The sequence below is a fragment of the Anopheles arabiensis genome, chromosome 2 (assembly GCF_016920715.1).
Source record: "Anopheles arabiensis isolate DONGOLA chromosome 2, AaraD3, whole genome shotgun sequence".
Classification (NCBI taxonomy): Eukaryota; Metazoa; Arthropoda; class Insecta; order Diptera; family Culicidae; genus Anopheles; species Anopheles arabiensis.
Window position 1 is genome coordinate 14557987 of NC_053517.1, and position 17529 is coordinate 14575515.

The 17529-nt window shown below is 47.8% G+C and overlaps 1 protein-coding gene across 2 annotated transcripts; it reads left to right on the forward strand.

The window, feature by feature from the left end:
- The first annotated feature begins 1348 nt into the window (after positions 1 to 1348).
- LOC120908847 (ATP-binding cassette sub-family D member) lies at positions 1349 to 17388 on the forward strand. Of its 2 annotated transcripts, XM_040320293.1 has the most exons (8): positions 1349 to 1479; positions 3447 to 4255; positions 11187 to 12018; positions 14999 to 15410; positions 15474 to 16351; positions 16427 to 16516; positions 16584 to 16709; positions 16784 to 17388. In XM_040320293.1, exons 3-8 carry the CDS (start codon positions 11411 to 11413, stop codon positions 16902 to 16904), a joined length of 2235 nt encoding a protein of 744 aa, XP_040176227.1. In that variant the 5' UTR covers positions 1349 to 1479; positions 3447 to 4255; positions 11187 to 11410; the 3' UTR covers positions 16905 to 17388. The 2 variants fall into 2 exon arrangements, with proteins under 2 accessions (XP_040176227.1, XP_040176226.1); XM_040320292.1 differs by lacking the exon at positions 1349 to 1479 and having other exon boundaries at positions 3090 to 4255.
- The last annotated feature ends 141 nt before the right edge of the window (positions 17389 to 17529 follow it).

Here is a 17529-nt window from a genome sequence, read left to right on the forward strand (position 1 = left end):
CGGTGGAATACAATGGAACCAGTGGCGGATTAACAGGAAGGGAGGCCCTAAGCGGTCACACGATTGTAAGCCTTTCTGGAGTGTTGAGCGATCAATTGTAAAAGGATTACTAGAGACGGATTAAAAACTAAATTTACTTATGAGCGGGGTCCCTTTTTCGGGGCTCCTACAAACCTCGGGGTCCCACGGGCTTATCCGGGCTTATCGACACTTGGCCTCGCCCGGAGATTAGAATAACAAGGCTGATGGGTTCCTAAAATTTATTATACTTTTCATTAGGTTTTTTAATTAAAACATTCGTTAAGATTTTAAAGATTCACTATGTTTTGGTAAAACTTAGATTTACCAAATTCCAAATGAGTTTTATTGTTTTCTGTTATGATATTATGGTCTGTAGAAGTGGTTTTCAAAACTCTTTCCCGGTACGTCATGCCTTCTTTGTATTGAACTGGCATTTCTCAATAGCACGGATAACCGCACAGCCGGAAAAGGGTACTGATAAAAACGGCGTTCTACTGTATGCGAGAAAAAAAACACAAAAATTCACCACCGGCAAGCTGTTCTAACACGCCTGAAAGTAGATAATATTTAGCCCCTGAAGTTAGATAGTGCAAGAAAGTCGCATTAGAACAAAACGCTTTACCAGCTGGAGCCTGAAGCGTTTCTGGGAGTGAAGGGCTTGTAATGCAGATTGCATAACTCCTACTAACTGAGGGCACAGTGATGTACAAAGAATTAGCGAATAAATTGAATAGTTTTGCAAATTTCCGTTTGATTTTTAATGAAAATTTTCAATATGCCATTTTCTATATTATTTTTACCTATCAAATGCAAATAAACTAATTATTTTAGAATTGCATTTTTCTATGTTACATAAATAATCATGTTTGAATTAGTGTCTTATTGAATACGAAGTACATATTTCTTGCTACGGGAACTAACTGATACATTCTTCTTACCTCAACATACCTTCATAAAGCAAGGAAGGAAACAAACGCCCCACGCATGTAATTATTATCGCTCCCAGCAAACGTTAAAACCGTGCTCGCTTCCCATGCTGCCACGGCAGTTCCATTCGTTGCCGTTGCCATCCTCATTCTCTGTTTTTACATTTTTGCGCGTTTTGCCTTCGCTTTGCGTGTTTGTGCTGCCTTCCAAAAACACTTTACACAACCACAGACGCACACCGTTTGTGGGAGAACGGATGCTATGTTTTTTTGTTTCGCTTCTGTTGGTGGAACCGATGCCGCAGTTTCGAGCGTGCCGGTTTGGCCGGAGCTTGCGCAGAACGCCTATTTGGTGCAATCTGCCTCCCGCACACATGATGGAAGGCGCCTTTCGCATTGCGTTCGGACCGTTCAGTGCTGGTGGTGGTGCTGGTGCGAAGCGACGCCTGACTGGCCGGGCTAAAAATAATGCCCCACATGCTCGTGATTGCACGCGTGCCGGGTGATTCTTTCACTAGTGACCATGCGGACGGTGAGCGATAGATAGGGGAGTTAGTGTAGGTTTTTTTTCATTTTCGTGCGATGTTGTGATAAAGTGTAGCAAAGTGTTCAGCCGTTGACGGTGTAACGTGCTGATAAATATTAGTCAGCGATAAAACGGTAGCGTGGCATTACTAATGCGCTAAAAGTAAACGGGAAGAAACCGCCAACAAATAAAATCTCCTTTCGGTTACTTCACACATTGCAACGATGGACACAATAATTGCATCTTGTAAATAAACGCAAACACACACACACACACACACACACACACACACACACACACACACACACACACACACACACACACACACACACACACACACACACACACACACACACACACACACACACACACACACGCACACACACACACACACACACACACACACACACACACACACACACACACACACACACACACACACACACACACACACACACACACACACACACACACACACACACACACACACACACACACACACACACACACACACACACACACACACACACACACACACACACACACACACACACACACACACACACACACACACACACACACACACACACACACACACACACACACACACACACACACACACACACACACACACACACACACACACACACACACGTACTTGCAGAACGACATGCAGAAGTGCATCTCGGTCAGTAATGTTACTGTGTGTAAACGGCTGTGGGTGAGCTTGTAATGTGTTTGTGCTAACCATTCGGCCCCTTTGTCAAGCGTGGTGATGCTGCCAGCAGCAGCGGTGTCTGCTACGTCCGTTTGTGGTGCGGTAATGAGCAGTGCGCAGCGAAGGGTACGATTTGTTTTGGAGGCGCACACACAAATTACCCGAGCAACCCCAACTTCAGTACAACTCATAGCCCACCCTCCACCGCTAGGATGGCCGCTCGGTGCCTAATCTTCCCTGTCCGTTTTGGAGTCCTTCGGCGTAGCTTCTGATTCACGAAAGAGCGACACAGCCTGTCCTGCTCTTGCCCTTACGTTTTTGGTGGAGCTGCAACCTTCAATACAGTGCTAAACCAACGAAACCCCAGCCCTCCCGCTGCTCCCGCACGACAACATCCACCGACGGGTATTGTGATGGTGGTTGTGAAAAGATGTTGTTTATGCCAGTGGCACTCAATCGAACGGTGGTTTTGTTGTACGCTAGAAATTATTGTTTCATTAAACATGATTTTTTATTCCTATCATATTTACATATGATAGGAATAAAAATACAAATACAGATAACCAATCGATTCATGTTTAGTTGTGTGTAATAATTCAGTTTTTTATGTGATTTGAACAGATTGATACAGTGGCAAAGATACGAATTGATAGTTCACCTGTAAAATGGAAATCACTATAAATTAAATTGAGATTTTTATTAAACATACTTTTGATTTTTATATTACAAAAACATCGCTTAACGAGACGATTACGCAGTCACTGTCCCTCCACAGCACAGCAGTAGACGCCCACTGGCGCACGCTATTTACGTACGGTCGACGCGCCTATGTACGCAGCAGCTGGCTGCGCCACCAGTACGGGGGTACGTACAATTACACTCATTGCATGGGGTAGCAGCATGATGTTCGAAGGGGGTTGACTCGAAAGTAACATACATACCATTTCAATGCGCACCGCGACCATTACCCAGTGCAGTGCGCGAGCGAGAAACCAGTGGTCCTCCGTCAGTGGTTTCAGCGCGGTCGACCGTGTTCGCGTGTGTGCTCCGGGCCAGCAGCAGTGTAACGCACATCTGACAGTTTCGCGCAGCGGTGGAGACGCAGCACCCGGACACCCAACCCCAAGCGTGTTGCGCTCGCTGGTGAAGGAAGCATCTTCTTTGCAAATATAAATATTTGCCCGACTGACTTCAAATTGTAACGCGTGTTTCTTTTTGTTTTGTGTGCTTCTCCATGTGTGTGACTGTTTGCTAGTGAGTAGTTGCCGTGTTAGAAGCATCCAGGAAGGAAGTGTGCACGGGCCTAACTTCTAACTCGACTCACGGCCCGCTCCATGTGGGGTGGATGAGTGGTAAAGTGATTCGGTGAATGTTCGTCCGAGAAGGTGAAGGTGTGAATTTATCCGTTCTGTGCTTGCTGTGGAAAGCAAAGAAAGGTGTTGAGTTTAGTGCGCACTGGAACGCATTTCTGGAAGATCCTGCCACTACTAGGCAACGCTTCCACGGCTCAAGGTTTTACAGCACGGGCCGATCATAGTGTTCACAGTGTGTTCGCGAGTTGGCGTACATTGCCGATTCGGCACGGGAGGAGTGTTTGTATAACGCGAACGCGTACCACCTTAGAACCGAGGTGTCCGAGGTTGCCGTTGATAGTGCTACCGCAAATTGTACGTGCCAGCGGACGTGCCGAATATTCCTTCGCTTTACGGCGGTGTCTGCATCGAAGGCAGCCGAAGGTAGTGGTTTGCAACGCGACGTTGCATAAATCTGTGCAAAGAATGTGCCAAGACGGTACTGGTGCTGCTGCTGTTGCTGTTGCTGGTGCCGCGAGTGTACAAAGAATCGGTCAGGTGAAAGCAAAAGCTTCATGCTGAGGTGCGTACAGCCAGTACTGACGGTCCTTTCGAAAAAAAACACACACACCACAAACAGCAACCGAAGAATCGATCCAGCAAGTTCCAAAAGTGTGCTAAGAGTGAGAGTTGTTGTGCTGCGTCGTGCTGAATTGTTTGTAGCTTCGTGTCGATGCATTGGACTGTGTCAGAAATGATTCGAATGAAACGGGTAAGCAGCGTTTTGTTTGTTGTTTCTTTGCAACTCCCTGCAATCAATTTCACCCTGACATACAAGAAAAACCTCTACCTACTACAGGATGCATCGCAGTTAGCCTTGCAAGCGGCAGGAAGTTGTCCACTGGCTGGTTCCTGTGTGCGGTGCGTACACCAAAGTAGGCCGCGATGTGCATTTCACCAGTCGCGCGTACAGTGAACCAATAATCGATACGGGAGGACGGGTTTTTGTTTGGTTTATGGTACATATACCGCCCCAAGGCTTCATTCAGCTGTGGCAGTAGTCCGCAGGGGCAGCAATGGCAGCAACACGCACACACACACATACACACGCACAATCGATTGTAAATGCGAACAGGTTCGCCAGTTGGGCAGTTTGACCCGGTACACGAGACGAGGGATCAGCTGTTCTTGGTGCACCAGCCATAAGGAAGTGCACGATTACCTCATCCGTTGTGTGAAGCCCCATTTTAGCCAGAGCGGAGTGTGTATCTTGATGCTAACTTTGCACACATCTCCGTACTGGAATGAATGCACGCAGTTAATGCACGCCGTGTTGATCGCGATCGTACGACTGAGCAGATCGTTTATTTTGTTGCTACACTTACCGTTGCTAGTTGGCAGCAAACGGATTAGTTGTGCAGACAGAAGGATTTAGTGGCGAAAGTGAGCCACTCTTGCTCCCATTTCCCGGCCCGGTAATGGAAGTCCAACGCGTGGTTGCGGGGCTTCCATTATGGCAAGGTATGCTTCACTCCACGGGGCACGGATCGTTTTAATAGAATAATCGTTGTGCTGGGTAACATTCAATGGTCCCACACACACACACACACACACACACACACACACACACACACACACAGTGAGACAAACAAAATGGGGCGGATGGAGGAGAGTAACGGATTGCAAGACATGTGTAATGCTATTTACCATCAGACGATCAGAGCCGCAGGGTCTCGGCATAGGTGCCAACAGACAGTCATCTAGCTCCCCTCCTGCATGCCAGGCCTAACTAACGATCGTTTGCAGTTGGCAGGCCACCGTAATGTAGAAGTGACGCTGGGTACCACCGGCACTACCCGATGGGGGTAATGTATCTCTTGCAGCCCACCAGCTTCCTCCGGTTTTAGTGTGTTGGGTTGCTTAGCTGCTTGCGCAACACGAACCCACTCACCGGGGGTTCCACTTCCAGCCGTTAGAGAGCTATGGCCCTCGTGTGGCATTACGGCGAAGGAAAAGTCCTCGCGGTACGAAACTCATCCAACGCAGCTGCAAACACTGCGATGCCAACCTGAAGAAAAACAAAACCAAAAACATTCTCGAAACATGTAGGGTCCACTCGAGACTGAAGTGAAACGTCCTTCTTACGGGGCCGTAAATCCGGAACGAGAGTAAAGTTCGTTGCGCTTATCGCCGAACCACACCGAGTGTGTGTTTTTGTTTTGTGTGCCTCCAAAGAGTGTTTCCATCCAAGGGATTGGCTTATCACGAGAGCTTCAGTAATCTTAGCGGTGAAGTGACGATTACTATTGAACGATCCGTGAAGGATGTACTTTGAAATGGTAAAGCGAACCCAGAGCTGGGATTACTTTGAACTCGCATCGGACTCATTATATCACAGAAATAAAGCAATAAAATTTGACGCTAGCTTTAAAACAAACACATGCCTCATAACGTTGCCGAACGGCTAAGCAACGTTACGATAAGCGACGCAGACAGCGGACAGCACGTTGTACAAGAAGTACACGTCAGTACGTACAACTGCACGGTAATAATGGCGAACGTGTGTACATACAAAAAAAACGCACGTAAAAACACTGCTAGTTGCAGATGGTGGACGAAGGTACAAAATGCTTGCGCACGTTAATTTCCCCCACGGCGCACGGAAAAGGTTAGAAGTCATTGCGGCTCTCTCGCGGGGAGGGGCCTTTCTAGAGCCATCGTTAAAACGCACAAGTACTGGCTCGCGCTCCATTGCAGAAGGATCGCCTCGAGAAGGCGGTGCGTAAGGCTAATCGCGCACCGGTGGAGCCTCCGCGTACCGTCACGTGGCCAAGAGTGGTTTGAACATACTGCGTCCTGTAATGTGCCTTTACAGCACCGAGGACGGATGAAGATGATGATGATGCTGTTGATGATTGGAAAAAAAACGTAAGCTTTCCGTGGCCGTTTGATGGGAGATGGAGTAGTGTGAGTTTCTAATTACGTTAGACCTTGAACGGCTCTCCTCTTGAGCCTGCCTGCCCGGGCAGCATGTTGGCGGCGGTTCGATGCTGTGTAATGGTAATCGGTGCTGAACAAAACGGGGTAAATGCAGCCTCCATTACCTACTCCAGTGCCAGGGCAGAGAGCAAGAGCTATCCGACATTGAACGACCGTTGGACGAATCGTATGGTCGACCGTTCTTTGTACGGGGTCGGGGTGAAGGTGAATTGGAGTGAGTTGGTTGCTCGATTGATCTGCAGCCCGTACGCACACCGCACACTCGGATTGACTAATTGCTATGTAAAACGGGCGTTAGCAAAACTGTTCTCGTCTCACTGACGCACACTGGCACAGTGAAGCGCACAGTTTGGAAGCGAAGGCTCCACACGCCCCGATTTGCATTTAATAGGGCGAGCAACATTGCTGAAAGTCTATCGCAACCTGCATCGGCCACAAGGCGAGGTTTTAGGTGTGACCCGTGTGTACTTAGCCCAACAAGGGGACATAAATCAATTATACTTATTAAGCAGTCGCTGGGTGCTGAATCACGTAGCTGACGACCCGCGAGTGGGCCTAACAATGGTTGTTGATGGTCTTGCTGGTTATTGAAGTTATTGGTCTGGGTGAAGTGGATTGTGGACATTTCTCGATCCGATGGCAAAGGATCAGAGAGAGGGCGAGAGAGAGAGAGAGTGTGTGAGGATGGATGTAGCACATGGTACAAATGCATGCTCATGAGCTTTTGCTATTGATTGTTGAAGCGTACGACAAAGGAAAGAAAGAATGATCGTTGTTCTTTGTCTCTATGATTCAGTGGTAGTGACCCGATTCATCAAAGATAATCATCTTTGCTTGAATCATACAAACAATGTGTTATAAAGTTGTTTTAAGTCAAGGAATCGACTTAATAATAGAATATTGATTGAATATTTGCATACTTTCAGGCGATTGCATCTTACAGTTGAGTAGCAAAACAAAAGACTCAGCAAAGAATAAATCGACCAGTTTAGCCGATTCTCGTCGTCTGGCGAGTAAAACATTCCATTAGTCACATTGACAATAATTACCCTACTGACTCGGCGAAGCGATCCATTCAACAGGCACGTGTTATGTGAATACGTTTACACAGAACCTCTGCAGTACAAAGTCTGCCCGTTAAATTCATCCCCACGGTATTTCGCCCCTCTTGTACAACTCATACCGGAAAGAGCGTTATCGCTTATATTGGTACTTGAGGTTCTTATCTTTTGCTGTGGGTAGTGTCGATCGGACATATGTTGGCTCAAGTGAGTCCAATGAGAGCGTCTTCCCGGGACAAACATGATAGAAAATTCCCCCCCCCCTCCTTTAAAAATAGGTCAGTTGAATACAGTGAATAGAAATTAACTAAAAACCCAGACATAGCCGAGGCATATTTGTGTATGTTCGCTACGCGTTCAGCTCAGCCAACACCGTCATAACCGTAGTTCACGTCATCCAACGGGCCACGTACAGGGAAGCAAGGCCTCAGTGGTAATAGCTTAACTCGCTCGCTTAATTACACCTTATCAGTGGCCCAGTATGAGATTTCCTGCTCGACTGCTACCACCACTGCCTGCCTGCATACAATCACGTTGGGGTACCGATTTTCTCGCCATAAACCGCTTCACCTAGGCGCGTGAGACCTTTGACTGCCGCCCAGCCTTTGCACAATCCGGTGGGGTTACCAGGTATTAATAAATTGTTCGCGAGTAATCGATGGCTTCATTGAACGGTTTAACTGGATGTTTTGCCGCAACGTGGAGGCGAGCGATACAATTTGTCTAAATTAGGAGGAAATCCTGGAAGCGTTCGCACGTGTCGCTAACCTTTTCAACCTTCGTTTCTTGCCGTTTTTATTGTGCTTCAGGGTGCTTCAGAGGAAAACAGCTTAACCGGTGCGTTCAATTAATGTTGCTACTATACGCGTCTTTCGGACGGGCAACTTCCACACGACCCGTACAAAACAAACTCTCCCCTGGAAGGTGCTACCGTATGTTGGAAGACGTTAATTTTCGCATCTTCCTTACCATGACCGTCCCTGACCGTTTTGCACCGAGCCGAGGGAGGTCATTGCGCCGTGCCTGGCGTAAGTAAACAACGCAGTGCATCTATCTCTGAGTGCAAGAGGTCATTGTGATGCTTCCAGGCAGCCCGAAAAACCGGCTACTGACCTAGACAGTGACCATTTCTCTGCCGAGTGCAGCCAGCCAGCCAAACCGGAATTGTTGCGCTTCCAGCCGCTTCTCTGTTCTAGCACAGGGTTCCCTTTTTGTACAAGTTCGGCCCTGACCGGACCCAGCGGGCGGTCGAATGGAAAATGATAATTAATAAGCGACACTAGTTGGATGGTGTTTTCATGCATGCATGTGGTATGCTGCCCGTGGATCTTTTCTCATTCTCGTTGGTTCATTAATGCCGCGTTGTATGATCGATTGTGTAATCAGCTGTATGTAGCTATTATCGTACAATCAATCACATTTCACAGCCGTTTGACATGAGCCAGTACGTGTCTGTTTCAGGAAATGAGTGTTGTTTTTTTTTTGTTTTTCGTCGTGTCAATGTTGAAATGCTGTACGGGGTTCAAATGTAACGATAACTGTTTGTCGGTGGCCGGTAGGAATGGAAGTTGTTGTGGTTTAAAGTCTGCATTGAAGGTAGTTAAAATGTTGCTTTTACTTTTAAAAGTACAATTTCTACCCTGAGACAATTGAATGTAGAGAATGTAGAACAACCATACATGAAACACTTATGAAGCTCAAGAAAATGTAATGATACATTTCTTATGGTTTTTTTTTAATTTTATTGCAGAAGACAATGAAACTTTAATTAAAGCTATAAAGTTGCAATAATAATCGCAATAAATAATAAAATTACAATTCCCATGATTACAAAACGATGCACTTACGTTTCTCCACACGGATACATACACATAATAAATTAAGAGAAAAAAAGATACCGACTACGATTGACGCTAGCCCAACTGGCTACAATTGTAACAGAAATTACATCCAACCATTTACCTGTTGAATTATTGCCCGTTGCACTGACCTTTACCACCTTGTCTTTCGTGGGCTTCATTGTTCCCGTGCAAGTTCAGATAAAAACTCGTTGAACAAATCCGAACATCCATCCAACCAACCGTTACAACCGCGGCCCGTTTTTCCGTAACGTAAGATAGTCACTTCCGAGCGGGGCATCCCATTCGCGCATTTGCATTACGCTGGGCGAGTTGTTGCATAATGTTCACCGAGCAGCAAACAAAACACAGCATAAGCGTACGGGCATAAAACAACGTAAAACCTCCAAAAACGGCTCAATTAGAGGCATTTTGGAAAGGGGTGGAAGGCGCAGGAGGAACTGAAATAAAAGAACATGCCACCACCAACCGAAAAACACCTTCCACACGAAAAACGTGACTCCACGGACCATGCTGCTTTCGGTTCAATCTTGTCGCAACCATCGGAAGGCCATCTTCCCTATTGTTTATGAATACGCATACGAGTGTCTATGTGTTGTTTGTCGGTGTGTGTTTAGTTGTATATTTAATCGGGTAGGCAAAAATTCATCGTTGCTTCCGCAAAGTACATGCACTTTTTGGCGGCCGTGACAAACCCTGGCGGGCCAAAAAAGAAAAGAAACCCTTCGGTGAGTCAAAACCAGAAGTTCCGTCCGCGTGGCATGTTGACAGCTAGGCAGCTCTTTTGGAGTCAACAATGCCACCTTTGTGTGGGGCGCGTTTTGTTGAAAGATAAAGAGCGAGAGTAAGCAGCAGCGGCAAGGGCAGTTTGCATACATGTGGGCCATGTGGACCAGGCGACGAACGTGCCGTTCCATTCTGGGTGACGCAGGAAGTAGGGGCCCCCCCTTACAAGTAGGTGTGTGTGTGTTGGTGCTTGTGTGTGAGTCATAGTGATCAAGCCGACAATGTTGACTGTTTCTGTTCCGTAGCTCACCTCACTCACTGTCCTCTTCTCGGCCTAGCGTTCTCCACAATTGTGGAACAAAACTTCAAGCCCTTATTTATTGCGCGGTCGCGTTTTTACAACTCCAGCTGGAACACTTAATGCGCCATCACATTCATTGAGCACTCTCTTCGAGCACACAGACGCAGCTATGTACAGGTTCAAAGAGCACGAAGCGCGTGCATCACAAGGTCAGTAAGCAGTGCCGGGCCCGAAAGAAAGATGAAACGAGGCGGGCTTCAACACATCGAGAGAAAGGGTCTTTTTTCCCCTCGTGGGGCGAAATGAGACATTTAGGCAAGACATTTTTCTGAAGTGTACTGGCGGTGTCAAGGTTTCTTGTTTGTGGTGTGTACCGAACGTCACTTCAATTGAGGTCCCGAGATCTGTGTCAAGGGTGTGTGGATTTTCGATCCAATTGCTGCTTGCCGAATCGTACAATTAATGCGAGAAGGGAATTCCATCTCGTGCAGATTATTACTTGTTTGTTCGTTTTTGTTTTTGGAAAAAGAGAGTACAGAGACAGAGCACTCCGTCTGATCGAGAGTTGGATGAGAAGTGATCCTCGCTTCACGGTCGTCGTATTACTGATATCCAGATCCGTTTCTTCACCGCTTGATCAGTATTAAATAATTAATTCCCTCATTAAAGCAATATTATCCATTAATAACCAATATTAAGAAGAGATCAATCAATTGATTAATGCTTGTATCTGTCTGCTTTTTCACTATCTTCCAGATGATGGGTTGAACGGTGCGCATTAAAAAAACAAAACAAGAAACGTACCGCCTCTTCCGATTACTTCAATACCAAAACCCGATAGCACACCCTGCTGGCCCAACCCTTCGAGATCGAATGACGGGTTTGTGATAAAAATCAACCTATCCAGCAGGTAGCAACCAGACACGATCACACCTCTCTATTCACTATCGGCAAGCATACACCCCACACACCCCGCGACCATGCCAACCATCATATCCAAGTTCGCGAAACGATCGTTCGACACGCTCGAGGGTCTCGGCTACTCCCGGGAGCTCGTGTCGAAGGGCCTGATAACGGGCGCGGTCGCACTGTACTGTCTGCGCCTTACCTATCCCGTGGTGCGTGACAAATTGACCGCCAACGTCGGTCGGGGCAGTGCGACCGATCCGGCCCACAACCACCGCAATGAGAACAACAACCTCACCAAGCAGCCACCGCCGGACGATCCGGAGGCGAAAAAGGAGCAGATCATCATCGCCAAGCGGAACCGGCAGCGGCAGGCAGGCCGGCAGCCGGGACTGAACATTGACTTTCTGCTGCAGCTGCGCCAGCTCATCCGGATCATGGTGCCACGGCTGCTGTGCGAAGAGTCTGGCCTGCTGGCCGTCCACACGCTCTGCCTGGTGTCGCGCACCTTTCTCAGCATCTACGTCGCCTCGATGGAGGGTGCGATCGTGAAGTTCATCGTGCGGAAGGACGTGCGCAACTTCGTGCTGATGCTGCTGAAATGGTTCGGCATCGCGATTCCGGCCACCTTCATCAACTCGATGATCCGCTACCTGGAGAACAAGCTTGCCCTCGCGTTCCGGTAAGTGCCACCGTATGTACGAACCACTCATTAACTTGCAGCTGCAATTGGAACCCGAGAGGAATTAGGCGATTGACAGCGACCGCAACAGTCGGATTGAATCTGCAGCACAAATTGCGGTTCAGCTCATAATGAGCCACGATGCGAAAACACGTGTGCACATTGCTTGACGCCTAGGGAACTGCACGGGACGTGTGCAAAAAAAAGATGCGGTTTTCCTTAGCTAGAAAGTCCAAACGGAGAGAAAGTCTTCTGCCCCTCGGGGTGACAGGGAAGCACGCATGGAGATTGTTTTTTTTTCCTTTCTTTTCATGCCTCCGGGGCACCTCCGTACACGGGAAGGATAATGAGGTAGCTGTGGGATGCAATCAGTGCTAAGTGTGGTGTGCGGTTGTTAGTTGATGGGTGCTATCTACTAATCACAAGCGAGCTATTGCCCCGGTATTTTCCATGCGCCTGTGGTCGCAGAAGGCCACCGTGTACAAAACTGCACGTCACTGCACGCATCCAAAGTCTAAAGTTTGGTGAGATAAAACTCACCTCAAACCTCCCAGAGACCGATCGCAAACAATGCGCAGTTTGCTTAAATCGGGCACTGCTTTGCTTGGGGGGAGAGAAGGATTGTGATTAAGCAGGTCGTGTGCTTTGGTCGTAAATTTGGCTACGGTTATCTTATCGCGCACGGATGATGCGTTTTGTTGCGTATCAGCCCGATAAGGCTAATCGTTCCTTTTGTGTTTGCGTATTTCATTTTAGATTAGTAATGTTTTTATGTGCAGCTTTGCGGTTAACTTTATCTGGGAGTTTATTTCATTAAGCGCAAAAACTGCAACCCGGAGCGAGAAGGGAGACATGGATCGTGATCGGCCAAAGTAACGTTAGAGTTTGTCTGTGCAAACAAATCTGGCTACCACTCACGAATGTTTGCACAACTGCAGACTGTCAGCGGTGAACGGTGGGTGTAAAGGGGTAGGTAAATGGAGGGACAAATGCATGTGCTGCATGGGAAAAATCCGTTCGCTTGCAAAGCAGCGCGGCGAAGCTGGTTTCCAAGCGAAAACGTGCAGTAACTTGCAAAAAGAAGAGAGAGACGAGAAAAAAACACGCAGAACTGCTTTTCCACCCAAACGGTTCGGTTGTTCGTTGGGCCGTGAAGGAGAGCGTAAGCGGTTCCGTACTTGTGTGTGGCCACTGCCTTTGGCATTTTAACCGGATGAAAACGGCGTCGAGTTGAGGGGGTTGCCGTATCGCCCTCCCGACACCCGATTGCTTAACGATTGCTAACATGATCCTAACGCTTGGTCATAAACGACATCGAAACCATAAATTCTTGAAGGCTGTCCACATTCTTCTCGCCGCATCGATTGCAGTTCTGCACGCCGGTTTTCTCCGGTTCAGATTATGATTGCTTGTTCGGGGCTAACCCATCTAACTCATCTAACCAAACCAAAGCCGCCTCTACTGTGACTGGTGCAGAAGAAGTGTCGCAATCAACCGTTTGCAGAAGAATTCGCCAAACCAGAATCTGGCTCACCTTGCCTGAGTAGCGGACGAGCAGCGGGCCAAAGATGAAGTAGCGCCCGACATTCTATGCGCGGTACGTGGGCTCGGCACGGCGAGACCGGCCAGCCCGTTCTGGGGGTTTACCGATTGGGCAATACACGGACGCCAATGAACTGATGGCCATCGCACCACCGGCTGCCACTCTTCGTCGATCGGTACGATGAATGAGGACGTCCACTGGACATTCCTTTCGGAGAGGTGGGTGTTAAATGTGCAGTCGCGGCCAACCAGCCCGGTGTATAATTTCTCACTAATGCCACACGGTGCCCGAACAGAGGCACGTTTTGTGTGATGTGACATTTGACTTTGGTGCGTCGGATTGAGGCGATACAGCGATTTACAGCTGTTCTTTGATGTCGGTCAGTCGGGCTTTATGTTTTGGAAGCGGCCAGAGACGGAAGCTTTCAAAAGAAATGAATGTGGCGACACACGCGCAACTAATGGAAATGCCGGTGTAATCGAGAGGTGTGAATGAATCTAGACATTGCATTAAAATCATCAAGCTTGAGCTTATGTTCGGCAGCACTTTCGCTTCTGCTGGGATGATAATTATGCACAACGGTATTCGGTAGGCACAGCCGAGACTCGGTTAAAGCAATAATTAGGTCAGTGGTAATGGAACGGGTGACCGTTCGAGGTTATAGAATGTTTAGGGAAACCGTTGAAGGTCGTTTTTGATGTCTCACGAAAGGAGGCGCTATAAAAAAGGGAAATTTTGACTGCCTCAAACAACATCGGTACGATAATTAATGCTTTGTTTGATGTGCGGTGGGTGTTCCAGGGTTTGAAAGGTGAATAAGGTACCTATTTACAAATTTCTCCTAATTTCATGCTGTGAATTACCATTCTAATTTTCTTTTCTAATTGAGAGAAAATTCGAAGGTATCTGACGAGATAAACACCAATACATTGGAGGTAGAACCCTGTGTGTTCATGGCCACAAAAATAAATCGCCGAACAGGGCTTTCAAAAACAAGGGAATAGTAGGGTTCTGTAAGACTTTTAATCAGGAAGGGACCAAGCAATATTAATCAGGGAATACAATGAATTCAGACTAAAACTGAAAGTAAGTTCAAGGCCAAGAGCATGTAATTAAAAGGTAATTGGAATAATAAAATAGAGACAGTCACGGGAGTCAAAGCCAGGATTATGTCCAGAACGTTGACCGCTTCCAATTCATTTATGATCTTCTCAGTGAGTGCTCAAGGACAGCCTCGTCATCTATTGGACAGCTTCTACATGGCCTCGACGTAGTACGATAGCAATGACTGTCTAAGAAGTAGTACAAGACTTCTTCATTTTCGAGTTGAAACTTATAAAAACGAGTTCAATGTACAATATTCCTCTTGTACATAATCTTCATGATTGATTGATGATCTAATCAATAACGTTTTCCATATCCTTACCTCCCTTCCAGCACACGCCTAGTGAAGCATGCGTACGGCATGTACTTCAAAAACGAAACCTACTACAAAGTGTCCAACCTGGACGGGCGTATCGAAAACGCGGACCACCGCCTGACCGACGACATCTCGACGTTCTCCAGTTCGGTGGCCCATCTGTACAGCTCCCTGACCAAGCCTTGCTTCGATTTGCTGCTAATCGGCATAGCAATGGCCCGTTCGTCCCGCCGCATGAAGGCAAACATTGTGATGGGTCCGGCGTTGGCCACCGTCGTGATCGGCACGACCGCTCACATACTGCGGATAGTGTCGCCCAAGTTCGGCCAGCTCGTGGCGGAGGAAGCCAACCGGACGGGCTATCTGCGCCACGTACACTCGAAGATCATCACCAACGCGGAGGAGATCGCGTTCTACGGCGGTCATAAGGTGAGTAGATCCTGCCGGAAACTCGCGTGCAGTCTCATAATGTCCTCTCGTTTTCCCTCACAGGTGGAACATACACAGCTGCAGGAAGCTTACGGTCGGCTGGTCGGTCAGATGAACACGATCTTCACGCAGAAGCTGTGGTTCATCATGCTGGAACAGTTCTTCATGAAGTACGTGTGGTCCGGTACCGGTATGGTGATGGTGTCGCTGCCGATCCTGACCGTCGGAGCAACGGCCACACCCGTCAGCCCCGAGCACAGCAATCTGATCAAATCGGACGAGCAGGGCGTGAGCGAACGAACGCAATACTTCACCACCGCCCGAAACCTGCTCCTGAGCGGTGCGGACGCGATCGAGCGGCTGATGTCGTCGTACAAAGAGATTGTAGCACTGGCCGGATACACGAGCCGCGTGGCCGGCATGTTCGAGGTGTTCGACGAGGTAAACCGGGGCATCTATCGCAAAACGACCCTGTACACCGAGGAGCGCAACCTGAACGGCATACTGGAGTTCCGCGACGGGCAGCCCGTCGCCAAGGGCAAGATCGTGTTCTCCGTTGACGCCAAAGACAGCAGCATCTCGCTGGAGAATGTGCCGGTGGTGACGCCAAACTGTGACATCGTTGTGCCAAGCATCAGCCTCACGATCGAGGCCGGCATGCATCTGCTCATTACGGGTCCGAACGGCTGCGGCAAATCGAGCCTGTTCCGCATCCTGAGTGGCTTGTGGCCGATCTACGGGGGCACGTTGCGCATTCCGAAATCGTTCGACGGAAGGCCGAGCATGTTCTACATTCCCCAGCGGCCGTACATGTCGTGCGGGACGCTGCTCGATCAGGTGATCTATCCGGACACGCGCAAGGACATGGAGGCGAAGCGGATCAGCGAGGCGCAACTGCGGGAAATTATGCGCATGGTGTCGCTGGAGCACATTCTTGACAGGTTTGTTTCGGGGATGGGAAGGATGCATTGGTTGGAAGCTTACTGACATTAATGGTTAATGTTTTACTCCTACAGGGACAGCTTCGATGAGATACGGGACTGGAAGGATACGCTCTCGGGCGGTGAGAAGCAGCGTATGGCGATTGCGCGACTATTCTATCATAGGTATGAGAAGCGTGCACTATGTCAATTAGACGAGATCCTGACAAACGTTTTGAAATACTCCTTACAGACCCAAGTACGCACTGCTAGACGAGTGTACCAGTGCCGTATCGATCGATGTGGAGAGCTGTATCTACGAAACGGCCAAATCGATGGATATCACGCTGCTAACCATCACTCATCGTCCAACGCTGTGGTATGTAGAGGCTAAGAACCAAACTTAGAATGCATTCTAACCACAAACCCCCATTTATCGTTTTTGTTGAACAGGAAATTCCACACGCACATCCTGCAGTTCGATGGTCAAGGTGGATGGGTGTTTGAGAAGCTAGAGGAAGGTGCCCAGCAAAAAGTTCCTACGGTGAAAGCCAACCCCACGTCCAGCAGCTAGATCGTCTGTTCGGGTGCAAACTATAGGACAGAATTGTACAGAAAAGCAAAACACAAACAGAGCAGAGCAAGCAGCAGACATACGAACGATGAGATTATTTGAAAGTGTTTGCGTTTAGCATCGTTCTATATCGTTCGGTTTTGTAAAAATAACGCAAAAACAGACAAGCATCACGCCAAAAATGAGTCAAAACGTTGTTTTGGAAGGAAGCCGTGGATAAATATATAATAATGATGTCAGGAGAGGTTTATTTTAAGTGGTTGTAATGGTAAAAACAAAGAAAATTTGTGAGTTTGCTGGACAGTGCAGCATTAAGGGAGTAGGATGGGATAAATATTACGACTACGTGTACTACTGCTACGTAGGCTATGCGCAGAATCGAGTTGGACACTGTTTTTTTGTGAATATGTCAATTTGAATGTTACTTTTTTAATTTGTTCGTACTTAGTGCAATCTTAAATAAAGTTAACCAAACGAATTGTAAGCATAGCTTTTCAATACTTTATGTTTGGATGGTCGGTAAGTATGTTTGTCCAAGTTTACTACTCACCCCTTATGGATGTGTATAGCAGATTGCATACCTCTCAAGCGCACTAGATCGAATCGAGTCTAGGGTAAGCATCGC